The sequence below is a fragment of the Syngnathus typhle genome, linkage group LG3, assembly GCF_033458585.1.
Source record: "Syngnathus typhle isolate RoL2023-S1 ecotype Sweden linkage group LG3, RoL_Styp_1.0, whole genome shotgun sequence".
NCBI lineage: Eukaryota > Metazoa > Chordata > Actinopteri > Syngnathiformes > Syngnathidae > Syngnathus > Syngnathus typhle.
In genome coordinates, this window is record NC_083740.1 from 18560392 (window position 1) to 18584603 (window position 24212).

Below are 24212 nucleotides of genomic sequence, written 5' to 3' on the forward strand. Positions count from 1 at the left end.
TCTTCCTTTCAGAATGAAGTACTGTACATGGTTAAAGCAAGTGTACAATCAACTTGAGTTTGCCTTTCTACCTAGTTGTATCACTGGTTGTGTAACTGTGTGACTGTCTCAACATCAACTGATAATCAGCTGTCTCCCCGCCACATCCATCATTCCTTTCCTTGTCTACTCGCTTGCTGACTTTTAATATGATGACCAATACCTGCCTTCATTCAGAGCTGCTCTACATTTACACTCCTTTTTAAAATGAGTGTGGCCCAGGAGTGATTGGTCATGAAAAATGCCTTAGGATTAAAGACTAGTCTCACCGTGTGTACGGTTGCTGCCAGGTAGCCTGAAAGTCAAGTACTCACTTCGCTGTCAACTAACACCCACCTGTAGCTCTGTTGAAGTGGAGGTTGTTTTGATAGACTACTTGTCAGTTGTGGGCACGGCCAATGCTCCCCCAAATGAACCCTTTTATAATTGCAGGGTAATGAATGTTTGGAAAAATTGGAGGAAAAAAACAAAACTTAAAAAGCCTGAAGCCTTATCACAAATGATCATGTCAAGAAAATAACAAATGTTTGTCTTGTTTGCTTTGGTGGTGTTCCTCTTTTGCCTTACTGTAGGCTACACGTGACAACACCTTCCAAAACGGTTCCAATTGTGTCGCAGTTAACAAATGCCTGCTGATGGGAGTGACTGATGGTGTCAAGTTCAGCCGCAAGCCTTCTTTCTTTTCCCTTTTAAACGCAGTAACAACAGTCAGATGATACTTAACTCAGTATTTCATACAAAGACTGTTTTGAAACAAATGTGACTGGTAACCAACCCCAAATTAAGCACCAGAGCATATGGATGTAGAGCTGTTTTTGTTTCAACAAAAGCTATTGTATGTATTCCTGCGCCATACATTCCTCCACATTGTATAGTTCCTATGAAATCACTGGCATGCTGGTGGGGTTGTACATGATGTCATTTGTGATTGTTCTTGGTCAATAAAGATATTGCCCAACTTAGGCTCTTAGTTGTGGTAGTTTGACTTTAACGGCATACACATTATGGAACTCAGGAGAAACCACAACCTCCAACAATATTTGCTAAAGATAGTATGGAATATCAAATAATCTGCTTTGGGGGGTGAGTAACAGAAGCTATATGGATCTCTGACAGTGTTATACCCTCCCCTTGGCATCCATTCCTGCACAAACTTGTTCTTACACCAACAAAATATTGAAATGCAAAGAAAAATAAGTCAAAATCATTGTATGTTATCGTTTACCAATGTATGTATGTTATTGTTTAACAATATTAATCTGTCATAACAAAATAGAGCAAATACTTGAAGGCACAGCATTACAATACCTGACATGCAATGTGTTTCATTAAATGGCAGTACGGTAAACAGTGGACAGGTTCGCCCTTATTGGGCCTTGTCAACTTAACAGTAGAAAGACATTCCAGGGCAATTACTGTACTTTGCTTACAAGCTGATGCATTCAGCAACATCCAGTTTAAAGAAAGTAATATGAAATGACAATGTCAAATGCCGCTGTTCTTTCCTGTATGTACACCATTTACACTTTTGTACACACACACGCACACACACACACACAGAGAAACTTTTTTTACATGCTTGGTCCGGCTTTGCAGCAGTTTAAAAGGAAAAGTCCAGACTCATCCCAAAGAGTAAGACAGGCTACACCACATTCATTCATTCAATTTGGACAAGATTTGGCACATATGCATTTTTTTCTTTTCCTAGTAATCAAGAGTATCTTTCACTTCAAGCTTTGAGGTCAAAAATATTAATTAGCATGGCTTTTAGTCTCTTAACACAGGGATTGTCAACCGGTGGTCTCCGGCCCCGAGTGGTCTAAGGAAATGGAAAATAATTCACATTTTTAAAAATACAATTAATTTATTATTTCAACATGATTTATTTTCCAGCTAATTTTCTGAACCCAAACTATGCCAAATGTAGCTGAGATTCCCAAAATAGACATACCGATGCAAATACAGTGCCTTGCGAAAGTATCCGGCCCCCTTGAACCTTTCAACATTTCGCCACATTTCAGGCTTCAAACATAAAGATATAAAAGTTTATTTTTTTGTCAAGAGTCAACAAGTGGGACACAATCGGGAAGTGGAACGAAATTGATTGGATAATTTAAACCTTTTTAATAAATAAAAAACTGAAAAGTGGGGCGTGCAATATTATTCGGCCCCCTTGCGCTAATACTTTGTAGGGCCACCTTTTGCTGCAATTACAGCTGCAAGTCGCTTGGGGTATGTTTCTATCAGTTTTGCACATCGAGAGACTGGAATTCTTGCCCATTCTTCCTTGCAAAACAGCTCGAGCTCAGTGAGGTTGGATGGAGAGCGTTTGTGAACAGCAGTCTTCAGCTCTTTCCGCAGATTCTTGATTGGATACAGGTCTGGACTTTGACTTGGCCATTCTAACACCTAGATACGTCTATTTGTGAACCATTTCATTGTAAATTTGGCTTTATGTTTTGGCTCATTGTTCTGTTGGAAGATAAATCTCCGTCTCAGTCTCAGGTCTTTTGCAGACTCCAACAGTTTTTCTTCCAGAATGGTCCTGTATTTGGCTGATGCTGCCACCACCATGTTTGACAGTGGGGATGGTGTGTTCAGGGTGATGAGCTGTGTTGTTTTACGCCAAACATATCGTTTTGCATTGTGGCCAAAAAGTTCGATTTTGGTTTCATCTGACCAGAGCGCCTTCTTCCACGTTTGGTGTCTCCCAGGTGGCTTGTGGAAAACTTTAAACGAGACTTTTTATGCATATCTTTGAGAAATGGCTTTCTTCTTGCCACTCTTCCATTAAGGCCAGATTTGTGCAGTGCACAACTGATTGTTGTCCTATGGACAGACTCTCCCACCTCAGCTGTAGTTATCTGCAGTTCATCCAGAGTGATCATGGGCCTCCTGGCTGCATCTCTGATCAGTCTTCTCCTTGTTTGAGATGAAAGTTTGGAGGGACAGCCGGGTTTTGGTAGATTCGCAGTGGTCTGATACTCCTTCCATTTCAATATAATTGCTTGCACAGGGCTCCTTGGGATGTTTAAAGCTTGGGAAATCTTTTTGTATCCAAATCCGGCTTTAAAGTTCTCCACAACAGCATCACGGACCTGCCTGGTGTGTTCCTTTGTCTTCATGGTTCTCTCTGCGGTTTAAACAAAACCCTGAGACTATCAAAGAGCACGTGCATTTATACGAAGACTTGATTACACACAGGCGCATTCTATTTATGATCATCAGTCATTTAGGACAACATTGGATCATTCAAAGATCCTCACTGAACTTCTAGAGTGAGTTTGCTGCACTGAAAGTAAAGGGGTCGAATAATATTGCACGCCCCACTTTTCAGTTTTTTATTTGTTAAAAAAGTTTAAATTATCCAATAAATTTTGTTCCACTTCACGATTGTGTCCCTCTTTTATTTAAATTAAATTATTTTAATTTAAATTTTATATCTTTATGTTTGAAGGCTGAAATGTGGCAAAATGTTGAAAGGTTCAAGGGGGCCGAATACTTTCGCAAGGCACTGTAAAATAGCCTGTATAGGTCTATCCTCCTTCGGTGCAAGATGTAATAATATTCCGCCAAAGCAGTTGTCCCAAAGTTGCTTCTTGCTTATAATGGTGGCCCCTTGGACAAAACCAGTTGAAAACCCCTGTCTTAACACAAAGTTTAGACAAACAAGGAGTGAAGCACTTAAAACATTCCAGTTAAAAACAACAAATAAAATGGAAGCTAAAAGAGAATATGAACAGGAGAACGCCCCCAGTCCACAGAAGGTGCACTTCAGCTTCTCATACAGTAAATCTGCGAATAGCCCTGAAATTCTGTTCGGTTACCCTTGGATGTGTTTGACATGGTTTGTAACTCTGCTCTGTCCTGTAATACATTAAGGTTCTTTTTTGGGGGGGGCTTGGGGGGGGGGGGGGGGGGAACTCATCTGGACAGTTTGCTGATAACGCGAATGAGAGCAGCGTTCTCATCCTTGAGCCTCTGGTTGTCTGCTTTCAGGTCTCCCAGAACCTTCAAAAAGAACAAAAAGCTGGTGTCAAATCATTACACAAATTATTTAGAAACTTATCCGACAAGACGAGATTGTCTTCTCTTATTTGGAGATTGTCACCGGCCATCGTAAAAAACACCACTATGGGTATCTTTAGTCTTGATTTAGGATGCTTCAATGTTTCGGATGGCTTCCAATAGACTACTTTGCTTAGCGGCCTGAGATTATGTTGTCACGTGGTACAAAAAGGCACGTGTAGTTTTACACAATGCACACAATTTGTTATTCCATTGTTTTATGGCTCTAGGCCATAAAATGGTGTCTGGTGATTGGAAAATGAAGCTTCAAGAAACGTGTTGTATTTTTTTTTTTTTTTACTCTAGATGGTTTGAATAAAGGAAAGGGCAAGGCTGTACTCTCATATCAATGTTGAACAGAGTGCCATCTGCAGGGGTAAAAAAAAAAAAGCCTTTTGGCTAAGAGACTTGATTTAGCATGACATGTGTCCATCCATCCATTTTCTGAACCGCTTAGTCCCCACGGGGGTCGCAGGTGTGAACCGGTTGCCAGTCAATCGCAGGGCACACAGAGACAAACAACCATCCGCACTCGCAGCTAGGGGCAATTTGGAGTGCTCAATCGGCCTACCAAGCATGTTTTTGGGATGTGGGAGGAAACCGGAGTGCCCGGAGAAAACCCAAGGGGGCCCGGGGAGAACATGCAAACGCCACACAGGAGGTGGAATCAAACCCACACCTTCCTAACTGTGAGGCGGACGTGCTACCCAGTGGACCACCGAGCCACCATGACGTGTGTCATTTAACATGAAATTACACACAGCATGTATTTTTTAATGAATTCCAGGATGTACCCCTGTTCTCTGCATAGCGGATGCATGGGAATGAATAAATGGACAACAGAGAGAACATTTAAACTCATCTATTATTTGAACGACAAACTGGACTGAAATGTCCCACTTGATGGAAAAGTTGTTTTGTTTTTACACGTGAGCATCCAGCTCTGCTTCTTCATGTGAATTGTACTTATTTACTGTAGCGTGCTAATCATTGTGAATTCTGTCAGAACCTTCAACTCGTCTTCCAGTTCTACTGCTCTCCTCTGGAGGGCCAACTTCTCCTAAAAAGGCAAAACAAGCTCAAGTGAGTGAGCTAGAAGAAAGACTTCTTCCTTTCATCATTATCAAGTGTACTTACAAATCTCTCCAGCTCCAACAGGGCAGGTCTATCTGTGCTGCCATCTTGACTCTGTCACAGAGAGCAATTGTCAAGTCGTGTGCTAGAATCACAAGTCAAACCCAGTGCTTTTCTTCTCAACTTATCCTTGAAAAAGTCCAGCAATTTTTTAAAGTTAGAAACTTTCTATGAAAATGAATGAAAATTTGTAGGAATGAACCAGGATTTTTCAAATTGAAGATTGCCTCTTAAAAGATAAGGTAACAAAATATTTTGACTAAAACACATTTCACAGAGTGATGCTTTGGTTTACGAATAACCCAACCCAAGATTTTCAAGTAACAAACTGGCACTTGTATTTGTTTTTTCTTTTAGTGTTTTTTTGCTGAGCCATATTTTGAAGTTTCCAATACAATGCCGTTGAGTAAAGTGAGGGGGGAAAAAGTCAAAATGATTTATATTTATGCTTGAATATGACCTTTCCGAGGTGATTCTGAGGAAAGTTTTCTGTTTGGAATATTTCCAAATGTTGCCATCTTAATGTCTCATGGAACTCTACCCTTTTGGAGATTTTGTAACCTACTACTAGTATAGCTATTCAGGTTCACACAATCCAGTTAGCTAAACTTCTGTTTCCAAATCAAACGTCAAACTGGCCTGACCTGTCTGAGTCTTTCTAGCTCCACTTTATTTTGGCTGAGCAGCAGTTCCGTCTCTTGCAACTTGTCCTTCAGTGCCAGGTTCTGCTGCAGTACCTGGAAGTAGAGCTGGAGGGGGAAAACTATGACAGTCAAGGCTCACTATAGTCGGGTTCTAATGAAGGTACAGAGGTCTGCACATATACAGTAGGTGGAAATATCTTGGTGAGCATTCCAGACATCCAGCAACCTTTATTGAAAGCCAAATCTCTTTTATAACATTCCTGTGTTTCCTTTTTAGGTATGTGCAAACATCTGCATGGGGAGGAGCTCAGGCACGTACCATCCTGTAGTCAGCGTCCTCTAATCCACTCGCACTGCAGAGGAACAGAGAACTCTGATTACATGTCTTAATTTTTTTTTTTTCTAATGAAATGCAAAAAAAACTCTCTCGATAGGGAAGCCGGGCGCACATATAACATGGACATAGACATTGGAAAGATCAACTACAGCGAAATAAAAATACTTGGGGACAGATAGTAAATCCCTCCAAAGGATTTAGAGGCATGACTCAACTTGATATACAGTATTGACTTGATGTGCTATTGACAACACAAGCTATTCTGGCATGCAAGAAGCTGCTATCAGTCATGCAATGGTCTAGTCTGAGCTTCTGACTCCATGTTAAAACGCAAATTCAAAGGCACTTATTTGCAGTACTGCCATGTCTAAAAATATTAAAAAAAAAAAAAAAAAAAAAAACATTTAACTGCATCACCAATAACAATAAAATGAAAACGAAAATTACTTTAAAAACAAAAACTAACTGAAAGCAAAACACATTTTTAAAAAACCTAATACTAACACAAAACCTAAACTAAAACTAAAGTGTTATGGGAAAAAACTATAACAAAAAACACCCTGACAACTTAATAAAATAAAAACTCAAAGCAAAATTAACTCGAATTAAAATTCCAATGGTAGGGGTTGGGTTGCTACTGAGGTGCTGAGTCAGGGCCTACGTGTGGAAAGCAGTGCCCACCATCAATATTTTATCACAGCAGATTATGGTAAAAAAAAAAATATATATCACAATACGGTGACATAATAATAATAAACATGACAGTAAAACTTACACGGAGGGGTCGTTTTCATCAAAATGGCCATCCTCATCATCATTCTGAAACACAAACCGGTTGTCAGTGACACACCTTGGACAATTTTGACTATTTTCATTAAAAGCAGGCCACATCTATGTTAGTTAAGTCAGTTTGTATTATAAACCAGTTAGAAAAGAATCTAGTGAGGTGGGCACCCAAGGACCACATGACAAAGTCACAGGGCCGTTCTAAAAATAGCTCAATAGTGATGGAACATTGTGATATTGGGGGGGAGGGGTTGTTGTTTAAGTTGATAATTTAAAAACTTGAACCCTCGCAGAGATTTAAACAAAAAATACTGGGTTGATTTTCCACTTGCTTGATATATGAGAAATTTGAGCACGGCGGTACTTTTACTCAAGCTTGGGTTAATGAATGCATTTCGAAGTTGACGTGCTCAGGCTGGTTGGCTCGCTGGGTAACATCAGCCTCATAATGTAGAGGTCAGGGTTCAAATCCCGCCAGGGCAGATGGCCCACCCCTGGGATACAGGTGGTTTGTGCCTGAAAGGGCTTCAGGAATGAAAGTTGCTTCTTACTTGTTTCTAAGCACAGCTACGATATACTGATAACCGGCTAACTTATATCTTGTTAGCTTTATCTCATCAGTATGAGTAGCATTGTTCTCCCCATGCCCCATGTTTTTTTTTTCTTTTCAAGATACTCCTTTTTGTTCCCATAATCCAAAAACAAGAATGGGAGGTTGAATTGAAGAGAGTGAAAAACCCAAAGGCATGAATGCATTTTTCTTTTAATTGACTCACTTCAAATCAGCTGACAGGCTTCAGCTCACCCGTGAGTCTAAACAGGGTAAGTGGTGGAAAATGCATGCATATTTGTCAAATGTTTCTTTATGTCTTTTTGTAGTATGGGACCATACAATGGGCCAAGAAAGTCTGTATTCACCATTGTGAAAATGATGTACAAAAGAAAGTGGACTTGGCGTATCCTTGAATGGTTTAGGAGTTGACAACCAATTTTAATGTCCATTACAACCACCTACACCAAAGGAATGGAAAATTTGAATTACAAATGATAAAGCCCAATTTAGTATTTTTAGCACTTTTTCCGTTAAGAATGAACTTTAACGCTACCAAAAAAAGAGCACATAGATCGTCGCTATCACGGAGGCCGACCCAAAAAAAATAAAAATTGGAAAAACATGTTAACATCCCCAAAAAGTATAAAAGCACAGATTTGTGAATAGCAGACCAGGAGTAGCTGTAAAGCAAACTTCTGAGGTGGCAATAATTCATGCAAAACGAATCAATTGATTGGCTGTGAGGTCTTTCTCACCTCTCCACCCGGCTGAATGACGCCAGTGGAGCGCCTCTCCTTTCTCGCTCGCCTCCTGTCCTTTGCTCCCAGACGCCTGTCGCCCTCAGGCTCCTCCTGCTTCACTGGGTCTGTATCTGTAACGCATGAAGAAGCTGCTTTAAATACTGGGAGAGTTCACTATCTTGCTCAGGGAAACTTGGTCACAATGACCAGGGATCACCCCCCCCAAATTCTGGGTTCTACCACTATTTCATTGTTATTATCCAAGTCAAATCTGTATTCAGAATTTGTTTTGTTTTTTACTTCTTCCTACTGTGATTGAAAAGTTGTATCGAAAGACGCAAATCCATAGCTCGTTTTCTTGAATTTGAGTTAGGTTAGCCTTTTGACAATTTTGTGTTGCTGCGTTTTGTATTATGTTCAATCGCTGAACTTGGCACATACAAACATCTTGACTTGTCAGAATAAAAAATTGGTGAGCACTGATGAAGGAAAAGAAAAAACAATGATATAACAAAAAAACATATTTCCTCATTCTTTCTATGGCACAACAGCATGAATGCTAAGTTGAAAAGAAAAAAACTGAGAAGCGATAGAATGTTTACAGAAACAAACTCACCCCTCTCAGCTAGAGTGAGCGTGATGATGGGGCTGACGGGCTGAACGTTACGAAGCAGGGGATCAGCAGCCTTCGACATGGTCTTCTCAGCTTCCTTTAGGTCTGTTAAGGTCACACCCTGCAAAAGAGTCAACCACAATTCACAGAGAACCTTCAGTTGAGAAGACATGACAAAACACAATATGTTTTCTTGGCATTTAGCTCCAATGTCAGTGAAGTCGGTCTGCAACAAGAGGGTTAACCCAAATAAATACTATAGGAGACAAATATCTTTCTCACACTAGTCACAGCTGTAGAGGTTTCACTGCTACAGCAGTTACTAACTGATGAAGTGTTGCTTCATCTAATTTCATTAATTGACATTTATTGTGGAGTCAAATGATTATTGTTGAAAGTAGTAAAATAATAACACTGCAATCCAGTACTAAAAACAGAAGGACAGTGGTGAAAGGAAAATAATTGGGCCTGTAACTACATTGGAAGTGTAATTATGGCACAGTGTTTTATAATACACACAGCATGTGATGAGATTTCAAGATGTTGGGACAATAAAGCTGTTGTGTAGCCTTAAGAAAAGAACTTGCCAGTTAGGTAAAGTTTCATTTTGCTCAGAAAATCCAAGGTGAGCCAGGTTTACATTCTGACTGATGATTTCAATTTAGTCTAAATTAACAACGTAACCACGAGTGGGGTGTGCAAGCATCTGCTTGCTCCTTTCAATCACATTCAACAACTTTAAAGCTGAACGGACAGCTGTGGACCTAAGTGCAGTGCAATTCGCTATAACAATACACTTCAAACTGCATACCTGAGTGGAGCGGCGGGACTGGCGCAAAAGTCGAGAGCGAGCTTTCCTCTGAGACTCAGACTCCTCATCTCTGACTGGAGCCTGAAACCTGAACAAATGCAAAGCGCTAATAGCCACACCTGCACCAAATAAACATTTTGGAGCATTCCTTGTAGAATTGACCGGATAATCAGTATGTTTCCTACTTGCGCCGCTCAGTAGTAGGTGTGTTAGGACTCTCGGACGTGCTTTCCCTCGTTTGTGGGGTGGGCTGGACCCTCGCAGTGCGAACTGCCTTGTCCTGTTCCCTATTATCCTCGCCGCCTCTCTCGTCTGATGTCTACATTGTAAAAATACATACAACCACAGATTTCAACAGTCTATTCGAATTGGGATAGTATCATCTGAATTTAAAAAAAAAAAAAGACAACACACGAGCATTTAAACTGTTGAATGAGACTAAGTGTAGAGTGCGGAAAGTGAATTTGTGATCTGCTCAATTTGAAAATGTGATCACTTAGAAAGGAACTACCCAAAAGTGTATTGTATATAGTTCAAAACGTGTGTAAACACTGTTGACGTTGAATTCATTTTACACCTCCCTGTAACCTTATACATACTGTATATGAGCAATAACCAAACCACAAATCTTGAACAGGTGTCATGACAAATGAAATCTTTTTGATATACTGTACAGTGGTTGAAGCAAGGCTTTTAAATCCCACCTTGTCAACTGGACTGGCTGCAGACGTGGTCCCACTCTCAGTGTCTGGACTGGACACGGTGGAGCTCTCTGGAGAATGACAACAAACACTTGGTTGCGCCTCAACACAGACAATAATGGAAAACAAATGATTTTTACAAGGGATCACCTGGACTGCTCTCCTTGTCCTCGCTTAGCTCCAGGCCTCCTGAGACACCCCTTTCTTTCGATTGGTCTTGAAGGTTCAACTTTTCTTTACTGCTCATTCTGCACACTGAGCTCCTGGTGACAACAACGTAGAGGCAGAAATTAGCTTGCAGTGTGTTTCATTGGGTTTTATAGGGCTGCTCGGTTATGGGTAAAAATCATAATCAGGATTATTCTGTTTATATTTAAATCATGATTATTTGCACAATTATGTTTTTAAAATTGGAAAAGCACTTATTGAAGAAGTTTGGAACAGCATTTTCTACACAAACTGGTGGAAAGCTCAGTTCACAAATTTTAAAATGAACTTGTCAGTTCATAGTTCACGATTGAAATTTTATGAACCAAGTTTATGGTTTCAAAAAGGAAATCATTCTTTTCTTCCACCACAATCAAAAAAAGTTGCTACAAGCTGTTACCCCCTGGCATTTTCTCATCGTTTTCACACATTCCATTCGCAATAACGTGTTCTTGTTTGTTAAAGAACCAGAACACGTTTAGAATTTGGGACATACAAGTGCAAAGGTAAAGGTGCAAAGCCCAAATAAATAACTAAAACAGAAACAATCTCTTTAAGAGTAATTTGTGGTTCAATTCATGCCAAATTTCTGAATGCTTTGACAGGATGATACTTTATCGTTGCCGTTTGACAAGAAATAGCGAATCTGCCTGTCGCGTGACATGAGTTTTTATCGAATGGAGCGTCTGCCATCGCACCATGCGACTGTTTGTGACCGGGGTTGCCAAATCCTTTCCCTCGCCTATTCAAGCCTCGTTTCCAGTGTGTTTAATGTTTATTTTTTATTTTTAGAAGTCTAAGAAGAGAAAACCTGGCATCCTTGAACCTAAGTAAACTGACGTTCAAAACAATTCAATGGCCCCAAAATTAGCGTGTTGCCAAAAAAACAAACGGAACAAAAATGTGCTACATTTAGTTCACGTTCATCCAGAATATGAACGAGTTCATGACGCGGTTGATTTGCTCATGCGTGACTCAGAACACAAACACCAAATAACAATTTTTCCTTGATTCTATGAATTTGGAGATCGTCTGGGGCCAAAATCGTGATTATGATTCAAATTTGATTAATTGAGCAGCCCTACTGGGTCTCATTAATTTTTTTAATGAAGATCTACGATTAAAAAAACCCCCTCAAGATTGTGATGTCTTAAGGACACTGTCCAGTAATTTCACTTAGTGAGGAATTGACATACAGAAGAATAGCAATATGAAATCACATGTCAAAATAGGGCGGTGGCCATGAGAAGACACTTGTATTTAAAGAGGTCGAAAACGTTTAAAGAGTTTGACAATTATCTATTTACTGAATTTTTTTTTTTTATCCCGCTAATCCTGTTCAAGCATTCGCCAATCCCAGTTTGGGTGTGAGGCAATGTACGCTCCTTGCAATGACCACCAGTCAATTACCGGTCAATCATTGTTATCAACTCTAATGTTTGAAAAAGGGTAACAGAGCTAAATTAGATGTTCGCCGGGCCTAAAAGTATTGGATAAATACAAACCTCCGTTTTTTACTTTGCGCATTTACAGTGGTAGCACCTTGTTGGTTTTGCCGTTCTCGTATGGACTGCTCGTTGCGCCACTGTGAAGATGGTTCAAGACACACAGATGTTAGTGATCTGGGCACCTGACTGGATTCATTCAGGAAAGAATGCCTCACATTGGCTTGTTTCAGAGCTAATTCCTCCAGGAGCTCTTCCACACTTTCATCTGCTACATCCAAAGGCGTCTGACCCTGCAGAATACATGATAAACCAAGTAGAAATAGTCCAAAATACAAGACCAATTCACTTTACATGAAAATCAAAAAGGGAAGCCTCACTGAGCAGCTGCGGGCTTCCATATTGCACATCTGCTCAGCTAAAATGTGACAGGCCTCCCCCTGACCCCAGTGTGCAGCAGCGTGTAGAGGCGTCCACCCATCAAAGTCCATGGCCGACACATCCAGCCCACATTGACAAAGTAGCCTGGAGATCATCAAGTGAAAAAGAGTGTCACAGGAGATTTTCTCACTTGAAGTACGATGGCTCAATGCTTCTCTCCTCTCTGAAAATTGTCAAAAGCCTCCTACTTGAGCGCTTCCACGTAGCCTTTGGCCGCAGCCACGTGGAGAGGAGTTGCTCCAGTTCTTGGATGTCGTATGTCAGCAGGTGGTCCCTCAGTCAGCCAGGTCCGAGCATCTGTTGTGATCTGCTCTTCCTCTACCCGCTTTACGGCCTCTAAGTCCAAACCTAAACACAAGCAGAATACCAGTATTTTCAAAACAATTCAATTCAGATTCAGTTGAGACTTCGATTGACACAAGACAAAGGCTTGATGAATGACCCCAAAGTGCTTAAAACTGATTGTGAGCTTATATGCAATTTCTGTGCTTTTCCATTTATTAGGGCTATGCACGAAATCAAATCCAAATATTTGTACTCTGATCAGAATGAAGTCTGAGTGAGGGTCACTCACACACACATTCACACCATTATATGTACACAAGCCAAGCAAGTGCACCCCTACACCCGTACACCATTAGCCACTCCCAAAAAATTATAGTTGGTTGGCCAGAGAGAACGTTTCCTCAGCTGGTTAGCTCTTGTTAGCTTTAGCTTTCGTTAAGAGGCCGCTAATGCCTGTTGATGCGGAGGATTTTATTCTGGGTAAACAGTGGCAGGCAGCCACTGAGCGCTGGTGACTGCCTGCCACTGTACTTAACAGTTCATTAGGATTAAGTTTGCAAATAAGACCAGGTCAGTGGCCTAGTGGTAGAGTGGTAGAGCCCTGAGACTGGATGGTTGAGAGTTCAAACCCCGGCCTGTCATACCAAAGACTATAAAAATTGGACCCATTGCGTCCCTGCTTGGCACTCAGCATTAAGGGTTGGAATTGGGGGGTTAGATAACCAAATGATTCCCGAGCGCAGCACCACTGCTGCTCACTGCTCCCCTCTCCCCCAGGGGATGGATCAAAATCACACGGGGATGGGTTAAATGCAGAGGACAAATTTCACCACACCCAGATGTGTGTGTGACGATCATTGGGACTTTAAGTGAATGTGAGGCTTTGTTAATACATTACATAAAGTGAGCTAATATGTTGTTTGGTCGCCAAAAAACATTTACCTTGTCTCAGAGTGTATTCCTGGAGAAGGGCCTCAGTGGTTTCATCCAGGGCGATGTCCACAGGAACGTCACCATCACAATTGACAGCAGAGAGAGAAGCTCCATGCCGCAAAAGGAAACTGATAATCAAGCGCAGAGCGACAAACTGTTTAAAAATGAATAAATTAGCTGTTAACAGGAAACATCAATGCTAACACAAAGGTTCTTTGTCGAGTTATAATATTGTACCATGTGTTTTCATTTCTTTAAAACGGTTTAAAATTCTACACAATGTGGTACGCCCAGCATGTTCATTCTTTAGCTGACATGTTGTCCTGCCAAACACAGTCAGCAACAATGATAGCATTGTTGACTGCACAAATAGCCTGGCACCCACAGAACACTATGGCATCAAGACACTGTTTTATACAGTGCATCGAGAAAGTATTTCCAGTGCTTCACTTTTTCCATACTACAATACAGCCTTCTTACAAAATTTGAAAAAGGATTATTTTTCCTTATCAATTCTGCACACATCTCTTAATGACAAAGCTAATCTTTTTGGTGGTTTGGATTTTTGCAAGATGATTCAAAGAAAACTAAAATATCCCATTTGAAAAACGATACAATCTCTGCCAAGAAGCTAAAAATGAAGTTCAGGCGATTCCTTTTTCCACTGATGATCTTTGAGCAGACACGATTTAAAGAGGCACACAACTATGCAAGTAAAGACCCGCAGTTGGCAGCGCCTCTCGGGGGACAACTAGGTATGACGTCTATGTTAATGTCTGTAGACCTTTGTGACAGGGTTATTTCGAGCAGAGGTTGGGGCACAAAGTCATTTTTGTCACAGGCTACATAGTAGTTATGGTTTCCCTCAGAGGGCCTCTATGACGATAAACCATATGATTGCCTCATATGTAGTATACCAGATGTACAGAGCAAATCAATGACTAAGTAGCTTTGAAATCAGAATCTAGTAAAAAAATAAACACGTTTGTATAGATTTAAAAGTGGGATCAGTAACAATGCTTGCAATATATCAACATGATTAAAAGTTAAGACAATTTGGCCATTTTAGCAAGAAACATTAATCTGCCACTATGAAGAAGTTTGGAGGTGGCCCTGCCTGTGGAAAGATTTGAAAACGGCTGTGTAGCAACGGGCCTCATCAAACCCGATGGTGCCTGAGAAATGTTCCTAAGAGTAATAGGCTCAAAGATAGGTGTGTAGTTTGTGGGATCAGACTAAGAAACACTTGAAGCTGGAATTCCTGCCAAGGTTGTGTCAAAAAAGAATGTTGGGAATACTGATGCATATAGTGATTTCTTATTTCCATTTTTTGAATAAATCAGCAAACATTTAAAACAAAAGACTTATTGCGTGTAGAATTTCAAGGCGGAACATGAAGTGATTCTGTCTCGCAATAAGGCTGTAAAATGCCAATATGTGGGCAAAAATGAAGCACTGTGAAAACTTTCCAGATGCAGAGTACAATTGGTACAGCCTTGCAAACATTGAACAGTGTTGAAGAGCAACTTACTCTGCTATATCAGGGTAGCCGCAGGAGGCAGCGACGTGTAGGGGTGTCCAGCCCTCACTGTCAACCTGGTTCACATTGGCACCATGCTCCAGAAGAAATGACACCATCTCCATGCTACCATCGATGCAGGCCTTTGCAGGATTAAATTTTAATTTCAGTTTTATTCTCAGTAAGGGAATAAAACTCAGGCAGTAATAGCAGCTTTACCTGATGTAACGCAGTTATTCCATCAGCATTGGAGCAGTTAACAATTTCTGGTCCATCCTCCTTGTTGCTGCTCATTGTGTCCTTGGCCTCTTGTAGCATCACTCGGGCCTCATCTGTGTCTCCGCTGGCACACGCAGCCAGGAACTCTGCAGCTCGGTCAAACCTCACCCGTTTTCTAAATAGTGTGACGGACAGAATGTAGGATGAAGACTCACTTAGTATTTTCAGATTTGATTATTTTCAATCCATCCATTTTCCATGCCACATTTCCTCATTAGCGTTGTGGGTGAGCCGGTCAGAGCCAGCTGACTTTAGGAAGGGGTCAGAATAGAGCCGACATATTCACACTGACATTTAGACCTACAGATAATTTGGAACATTCAATTATCTAATATACACACATGTACAAAATTATTGATTCCATTACAGAAACACACACAGAAACTCTGACCACTCAGAATCTCTGAAGGGGTGGTGGACGGTGAGGTGGACGTGCTAACCAGTGCTCCACCATGTTGTAATTATTTTGATATTTAATGCAAATATACATAAAAATATATTTGCTGTCTCCATCGTTTTTAAGCACACCGGCCTCATCAATGCGTGTGTGAAAATGAATAGAAAACGAATCTTTAGAACTCCAAAGACTAGTAGCCTACACAATATCATTTTCACAATAACAACACTATGTACTATACAAGGTGCCTGCAATTGAACGATGTATAAGATCCAGCAGCGTCCGTGTTGAGCAACGGCGTGACATAGCGCCAACACAGTGTCAATACAGTTTTGGCCATTGTGCCCCATCACTAATGGCTTGAGAAAAACCATTAAAGGCCTTCAGAATTCTTAGACCTTCCACTTTTTTGACTGTAAAATAGCTTTAAAGCATAGGGAACTGTGCTGTACTAAGCTAAAGGACGTGCCGATGTTATCTCATTTGTAGTCCACCCACACAGGTCCACGCACGTTCTTCTAGATGGACCTTCGGGCAAAGCTAACCAGCAGCTAGCAGACAAGTTGTGTTCAAGTGTTCCCCAAAGAGGTTTGACTTACCTTCTCTTGAGGAGCGGGCTGCTTTCATCGCTTCTCGAAATGAGCTGCTCACTTGGAGGCTCCTGCAGCTCGGCCTCTGACTCCTCGGTTCCTCTTTCCACGACATCGCCTCGCCATCTCCGCCGGGGCAAGGCCGACGCTTTGTCGGTACAGGAACCGGCCCAGCGCTTTAGCTGCTCCCGCCGCTTGGACCTCGCCGAGTCGCCCATTCGATTATCCAAGGAGGACCGTGTTATTGGAAATAAAGCATAGCCAGGAAGCGAAAGACACACCCTCCATGCGTATTCTTTCACTTCCTGATCACTGGCAGCGAAGCTTCAGCTCGTGCTTGTGCTCGTGCTCGTGCGATGTTGGTGAGCGAGTCGCGCGCACACAGCTTCACACGTCACAAGCGCTGTACAGTACAGTTGTACAATAAATGAAATAACTGCTGGAAAAAGTGCAGTATAGCATTCAGCCCATTCCTGACAGCAAATGTCAAAATAATAGTAATCAGACTTGCTGTTCAAATATTATTCTCAATGAACAGTTGAACAAGAGGCAAAAACGGGTGTCTGATTTTGTTGTTAGGTATTAGTGGTGGTAACTTGTCCTGTATGAGCACACGAGACATGCTTATTGAAATGTGAGAGTATGCACTCTTAAAACTGCAAGCTTAAAAATTCGACCGACCCAGGGAGTTGGGTCAATTTGTCGGTCATATTTTTGACCCAGATCGGGTTGTTTTTTGACCCAGCAGTTTATCTAATTCTTTTCTCCTTTCTCTTTGTCTGTAATGTGATATTGGCCCGCGGCGATGTATGGCCGCGGTCGGGCCCGTCCCAGGTTCGACCGTCCACCATCTATCTATCTATCTATCTATCTATCTATCTATCTATCTATCTATCTATCTATCTATCTATCTATCTATCTATCTATCTATCTATCTATCTATCTATCTATCTATCTATCTATCTCTCTATCTCTCTATCTATCTATCTCTCTATCTCTCTATCTCTCTATCTCTCTCTCTCTCTCTCTCTCTCTCTCTCTCTCTCTCTCTCTCTCTCTCTCTCTCTCTCTCTCTCTCTCTCTCTCTCTCTCTCTCTCTCTCTCTCTCTCTCTCTCTCTCTCTCTCTCTCTCTCTCTCTCTCTCTCTCTCTCTCTCTGTCATTTTGTCTAATCTATCGTCACTTATAAACAAAGTAGTGAAGCTGCAAAAGGTGAAGTTAGGAGGGTGTGGGGTCGATTCCACCTCCGGCCCTCCCTGTGTGGAGTTTGCATGTTCTCCCCGGGCCCGCGTGGGTTTTCTCCGGGCACTTCGGTTTCCTCCCACATCCCAAAAACATGCTTGGTAGGCCGACTGAACACTCCAAATTGTCCCTAGGTGTGAGTGCGAGTGCAAATGGTTGTTTGTCTCTGTGTGCCCTGCGATTGGCTGGCAACCGCTTCAGGGTGTCCCCCGCCTGCTGCCCGATGACGGCTGGGATAGGCTCCAGCACGCCCGCGACCCCAGTGGGGACTAAGCGGTACAGAAAATGGATGGATGGATAGTGCTATGTATCTCTGTCAGCAATGGCGCTCCACCAGGCTAGGGGGTGCTATATCCCCATCAGCCAAAAGTAGTCCCTCCAGCAATTCATTTGATATTAGTGTTCATTTGATGTTAGTGTATAGGATTAGTGTTCAAGTAGTGTTTGGTAGGCACCTCTCACTGGGTGTTCCAGGTAACCAATAGTTTCTAGACTGTGAAAAGTTGTGGTACGGGTCATGTAATGCAATTTTTAAATTATCAAGAAACATTAATGCACTGGCAAAGACAAGACAAAGTGCCCTTTATTAACAAAATCGACCCCTATTTTAAGCAGTTCTCACTGCTTATGCAAAGACAAGTGGAGGTAAAACCGAGACAGCTTTAGTTAATGACCCGTGATGATTGACGGCTGTATTCACTTAAAGTAAAACAGCATTGACTATGTCTAACATTAAGCAAGCTCAAAGCTTAAGAGTGATTTGCATGGCGGGAGTCAGGTGGCAACAATTGACCGATATTCAATTTAAGATCAGTGTTATATTTAAGAGTCCGTCCATGCATTTGCTGCAATCCTTATGTCAGGCTCATGGGTGAGCTGCAGCCTATCCCAGCTGACTTTGGGTAAAAGACATGACTTGTGGACTTGTCACTGTTCAGTGTCAGAAAACACACTTGCCCCAAATCAAAACTGAACCCATGCTACCTGCACTAAAATCAGGCAAGTGTACCACTACACGGTCAGTGAGTGACTCTGTTGCTTAAGAGTACGGCAGGGGTCCCCAAACTTTTTCCTGTGAGGGCCACATAACCTTTCCCTTCTCTGATGGCGGGCCGGTGGCAGTTTGTAACAGAAAAAGTGTGACGATCGTAGGGGAGCTTAAAAAAAATATTGTTTTCCAGAAAGCCACACATAACCAAATAACGGTTATTTAATAACCCTTTCCAGGTTCTTTACAGAAAAAAAGTCAGGAAACAAATAATAACACTATTAATGAAATAAATAATAACTAAACCCTCTCTGAGTTCTTCACAGAAAAAACAGGAAATAAATAACTAAATAACTCTCTCTGGGTTCTTCATAGAAAAAAAACCATGGAACATTAACTTTCTGTTGTGCCATGAACAATCTTAACAGATAAAAGTTCAGCTCAGTTGTCAGAGCAGAACCTCTCTGACACATATGAGCAGTCTCTTAAAGTTCTTGTGTTCCTTCCTTATAATCCTTTTGTAGGTTCCAGTAGGCTTGTAGACACTGCTGTCTTTTTTGTTAAAGTTTGATAGTGCGTCATAGTCTGGAGTAAAATTTGTTGTGGCAATTCTTAGGCGAGATCCGAGGTGTTTGTCCGTTTACCTCGATCTGTGACGGGTAGATGTTGACGTTCATGTGGCTGAACGTCACGTCGCGTACGTCGAGCCAAATTGGCAACTCTTTTAAACGCTCGGCACTGTGTTCACCCTGCTTTACTTGGGCGACATTTTAACGGAAGGATTCCAGGGGAAGGTTTGTGGGTGGCTTTAGCGCAAAACTGCATCTGAAAGCTCAGCGCGCAAATTACAAGAATGCTGTCGTCACAGCCCACGCTCTAAATTCGGGACTGATACAAATAGAGCGCGAGTGCGCCATGTCCGTACACGCACTTGTGAGTGTGCACCGAGCTTTCTGACACGGCTTCCGGTAGTAAATGCGCAGGCGAGCGCTTCCCCATCTACTGGGCAAACGCAGTCATTGCAGGCAAAATGAGCAAAAAAAAAAAAAAAAGTTTAATAATACAATTTGTTCAGGGTTGGCGGGCCGGATTAAACGGTCCCGCGGGCCGTATCCGGCCCGCGGGCCGTAGTTTGGTGACCCCTGGAGTACGGAATGAAAATGTCAACATTGAAAATGAAGACCTCTAGGGGGAGTTTGTAGCATGGATTTTCTAACGTTAAAACACATAGGTAGTGTTAAAAACAAACAAAATGTTTACTCCACATTGACAGTTCCACATTTCTGTAGAAATGAGACTTTGTCCCTTCCACCTGTATCGTTGTAGCCAAACACTGTGCACTTTTTCACAATTTTTTGACATTGGTTATCACATTTATCTTTTCAAATGGCCAATAAGTAGTGGAACAAAACAATGCTTAAACCTCCAGTCAGTCCTGATGTGTGCAATGTCACAGAAAAAACACAAAGAAAGTCTATCATGAGTTAGGATTTTTATTAGATGCCGACAATCGACGAGCAACTTAAATTCTCTGGCACATGGCCCCTTATAGTTCATTCATTATTATGCCTGTAAAGAATAGGAATCAATATGTTCACAGTGCTAACACTTGTTCTTTGTTGCTCATAAACATTCCAACATGCACCAAGGGTCAAATTCCACTCCACATTTTTTGTGGTTAACGCAGTCAGCGGCAGGGGAAGCCGAATCACAAAAGAAAGTAAGTAAACTTCTTAATGGTATTTATTTGCGTTACACAGAGAGTTAGATTTTAGCGTAGTACGTATAATCAACAAATTATGTCTACTCTGTGATCAAATATGGGTTGTCTTAGCCAATGAGTAATGCCACAATAATTTATTTGAGGCAGTTCTGTTCATTGCTAATGAAAGTGATAGTGTCGCAAAGAGTGAAAACCTATAAAACTGTTCCAGATGATTCTGACCACTTCAATGAGGTATTCAACTTTATATGTAGTATCTTTGTATATTACACAGTGCAAGCCCACATAATCATACTCAGTGCCAGCAACTCAAGTATAGTAATATGCAAAAAAGCTCAGGTTTTAGCTTTTTTTTTTTTCAAATAAATTTGTGTCTTGTAGATTGCTTGCATTTTATTACCATAACAAACTGCAGCCTTTTGTGACCTACATTTTACGGAGGTGTCTCATGATAATGCTTCCTCCACTAAAAACCCTCAGTCACACTCACAATGCCACGAAGGCTGCAGTCATTTCAGGGGTGATTGTAAGGTTAGTAAAACATGGGCTGTAATGAACGATTCACCCAAGTCCAATTTGAGTTTCAATTTCAGTTCCTGATTTTGAGTCGTTTGAGGAGTTTAGAAAATAAAATTGTATATGTACTTTAATTTTATGTTCTTGTCACTGAATGTATTCCATGATTACATCTTATGTGCATTTGTACAGCAAAGGATTTTTGTGTTGTATTGTATTGTGTGACAAAGAACGACCAGTCCTAATCATTTTCTTCACAGATTGTTTGACACAGGCTGCAGTAAAACGAAACTGCAAAGCTATTTTAAGTATTTTTCTACTTTCAATTTCTGCTTCAGTGACAATAGACCATCTTATCTTTTGTTTCATGAATAATTACAGAATGCTGCCCTCTAAATACACAGCCGCCCACTCACTCCCACCTCATGCTGTGATGCAGTTGGCAAAGGCATGGCTTGCGGAGGACACACCAAACTTCGATCCTGCGGGAGTGTGTGTGGGCTCACAGCAGGTGGAGGCGAGGTTGTTGTGTAAAAGCCCACACAGTATTTTGGCAGGAAGTCCCTTCTTCACAGCAGTGTTCACTGAAGTCGGCTGTACCGTAGATTGGCTTCACCGGGATGGAGATGAAATTGGTCAGTCTTGAATGCGATCAGATTAGCTAAAAAAAAAAAGCAGATACACTCTGAGCTCATCCAAAAACTGTGAATGTGAGCAGTCCTATTCACCGTTGCATGTTGTCTCCATTATCTTAACCAGAAACATATTTATAATGCACTGTATTTTTGGGATTGGAGTACCGGAGTCAAAGCAAACATACTGACATATTCCATTTTTGCTTAGTGCTGGAAAGGCCAATATGCTCTCCCTCGACTGTTATTTCTTCATGTACATATTGTACATAATGTGATGTACACATCACATTCATGATACATATTATTTTATATAGTTGGGAAAACCTATTTCCTACCCTTCACAAACATTCATCTGTGCGGGGAATCATTTAATGTGGTATAAAATGTTAAGGCAAGAAACATTGTTAGCATTATCCTAAAAATACTTGTAGGGCTAACTGCAGACAATTAAATGTGAACCACAGGGCCAGATCCTGTCACGCTTACTGCTGTGGTTCGAGGCCCGGCCAGATGCCTCCTCCTGGGTGAAAGGCCAGCTCTAAACTGTCTTGCTCGAGCCTCAGGGATCGCCACTCGATGTTCTCAACTCAGGAAACTGGCAAGAGCAGGAGGATGGCACGGAGAAGTGGCAGGCACACGGAAAACAACCCCTGGCTTCCGCCTGGTGGAGAAGTACGCTATGCTGGTGGGTACTGTGTCCATGCACAGGCAGGACTTGAGTGGAATGGTCATGCTGAAAGACAACCATGTCTGGGCTTCAGGAAGCATCACAGAGGTGGGCATGCTGCATTTTGAGTGGAAATCAATCAACCAATCAATCAATCGACCGATCAATAACTCAATCAATCAATTGATCAATCAATCATTCCAATCATTTTTGGTTCTCCAGGCTGTGAAAGCTGCCAGGTCAGTGTGTGGTTTCAGCAGTAAGATTGAAGTGGAGTGTCGCTCCACAGAGGAGGCCATGGAGGCTGCCACAGCAGGAGCAGACATAGTTATGCTTGACAACTTCCAGCCACAGGTACACAGTATATCATGACAGAACTTGCAGTATTTCCCTTACAAAAATCAACAACCAACAATAAAATACGATACTACAGGTGCTTCATGTTGCAGCTGCTTCTCTGAGACAAGAATTCCCAGCTCTCTTGATAGAAGCCAGTGGAGGGGTGACACCAGATAACCTACACGAGTATTTCTCGCCTTGTGTAGATATCATTTCCCTGGGATGTATTACACAAGGGTGCCCAGTTGTGGACTTCTCACTAAAGGTTCAAAAACCTATTCCTTAAATCTTCCCTCTATGAAGGATTAGCACTCAAAACGTATTGTGCATTCGCAAAAATCAAATGTACCTATTTATTAACAATAAAAACGTGAGTGGTTAAAGAGACGTATCACAATAGGAAAAAGAAACTCATTCTAGAACAGTTGAGATTTGTTTAGGGGTCAATCAGAGAAACATTAAACGGTAACAGATGTGTGCTGACTCCCATTATATGTACATGTAATTGCTTAATCCAGAACACAGCCGCATCCCAATCTATAAAAGAGATTAGTAGGTGTGTATGCACGCACGCACACACGGGCACACACACACACACACGCACACACACACACACACACACACACACACACACACACACACACACACACACACACACACACACACACACACACACACGCAAGGAGGTCAAGAAATGAAATCAATTAACTCTTGATAATGCAGAGCTGTGAAATTAAATTCATTCCAAGTCCTTAAGCATCAACTACAACCACATCATAAAGCTGACTGAGAAAATACAAGATGTGCAAAAGTGTTATGTGGCTAAAAGGTGCCACCTTTGAAGAATGTAAATTATAAAACAGATTCTGCTTTAATTATTTTTGGGGGGTTACAGAATAATTCTTATCAACATTGCTTCATAATGTTGATGACATCTGTATTCATCTACGATTCAAGGAATATTTAAATACAATGAAAAAAAAACTTATTGTTTTTGTGGTTCCAAACCTAAGTACTGTACATTTACACAGGGTTATGTTTATTTTTGTGTTACAATGACGTGCTAAAGTTCTAAAGTTGTTTGCCCCTTGACCAAAATAAAGCATCAGTTCATTTAACAGCAAATGTTTGTGTTTCTGCAAAATGATCATTTAGCACAGTATGAACAAATGTTTGTAGGCTGTCTGACAAAACTGAAGTCCACAAAAATGGCAAAACTCTATCATTCACAACTCATTCATTCATTGCTCCGGTCTACACTAAGGCTCTTTTGAATATGTTTTAATTTTGTCCATTTGTGAAAGTTGGATTATGGTCGTTGGATTATGGGGCCAAACAGAAACTGGGGAGTCATTTTGTTTCTGCCTGGCCCCTCACACGTATGACAAATTCTTGTAGTTCTCACATTGCAAAGGAGGAAGAACATTTCACAAGATGAGATTCTCACACCCAGAAACCACAGACGTGTAAAGTGAAAGTTTTACCAAAATGACCAAAATGTTACAATTACAAGGTGGCTTTGCAGAGTCATTATTACTCTCTTAACACAGTGATTAATGTTAGTTTGTTTCCTTTTTGTTT

General features: G+C 41.3%; 2 protein-coding genes across 3 annotated transcripts; one reads left to right on the forward strand and one right to left on the reverse strand.

The window, feature by feature from the left end:
• Positions 1-1243: 1243 nt before the first annotated feature.
• Positions 1244-16887, reverse strand: ppp1r12c (protein phosphatase 1, regulatory subunit 12C). Its single transcript, XM_061273310.1, has 20 exons — positions 16532-16887; positions 15476-15650; positions 15269-15399; positions 13747-13865; positions 12708-12867; positions 12459-12603; positions 12297-12371; positions 12139-12218; positions 10577-10689; positions 10430-10497; positions 9911-10044; positions 9726-9813; positions 8918-9035; positions 8317-8432; positions 6998-7041; positions 6205-6238; positions 5886-5990; positions 5245-5295; positions 5117-5167; positions 1244-4050 (listed from the first exon to the last, which is right to left on the reverse strand). The coding sequence occupies exons 1-20, from the start codon at positions 16738-16740 to the stop codon at positions 3964-3966; spliced, it is 2103 nt and encodes a 700-aa protein (XP_061129294.1). The 5' UTR covers positions 16741-16887; the 3' UTR covers positions 1244-3963.
• Positions 16888-19954: 3067 nt separating this feature from the next.
• LOC133151360 (nicotinate-nucleotide pyrophosphorylase [carboxylating]-like) lies at positions 19955-23756 on the forward strand. Of its 2 annotated transcripts, XM_061274317.1 has the most exons (5): positions 19955-20471; positions 21372-21625; positions 22090-22400; positions 22515-22646; positions 22726-23756. In XM_061274317.1, the coding sequence occupies exons 2-5, from the start codon at positions 21373-21375 to the stop codon at positions 22915-22917; spliced, it is 888 nt and encodes a 295-aa protein (XP_061130301.1). In that variant the 5' UTR covers positions 19955-20471; position 21372; the 3' UTR covers positions 22918-23756. The 2 variants fall into 2 exon arrangements, with proteins under 2 accessions (XP_061130301.1, XP_061130300.1); XM_061274316.1 differs by lacking the exon at positions 19955-20471 and having other exon boundaries at positions 21145-21625.
• The last annotated feature ends 456 nt before the right edge of the window (positions 23757-24212 follow it).

Coding starts and splice junctions, on each gene's coding strand:
- ppp1r12c (XM_061273310.1), bottom strand. CDS start 16,740: ATGGGCGACTCGGCGAGGTCCAAGCGGCGGGAGCAGCTAAAGCGCTGG. Junction 12,372..12,458: donor TGGAAGCCCGCAGCTGCTCA/GTGAGGCTTCCC, acceptor TGTATTCTGCAG/GGTCAGACGCCTTTGGATGT. Junction 10,498..10,576: donor GGACAAGGAGAGCAGTCCAG/GTGATCCCTTGT, acceptor GTCATTCTCCAG/AGAGCTCCACCGTGTCCAGT.
- LOC133151360 (XM_061274316.1), top strand. CDS start 21,145: ATGTATTCCATGATTACATCTTATGTGCATTTGTACAGCAAAGGATTT. Junction 21,626..22,089: donor CCGGGATGGAGATGAAATTG/GTCAGTCTTGAA, acceptor TGTGAACCACAG/GGCCAGATCCTGTCACGCTT. Junction 22,401..22,514: donor CTTCAGGAAGCATCACAGAG/GTGGGCATGCTG, acceptor TTGGTTCTCCAG/GCTGTGAAAGCTGCCAGGTC.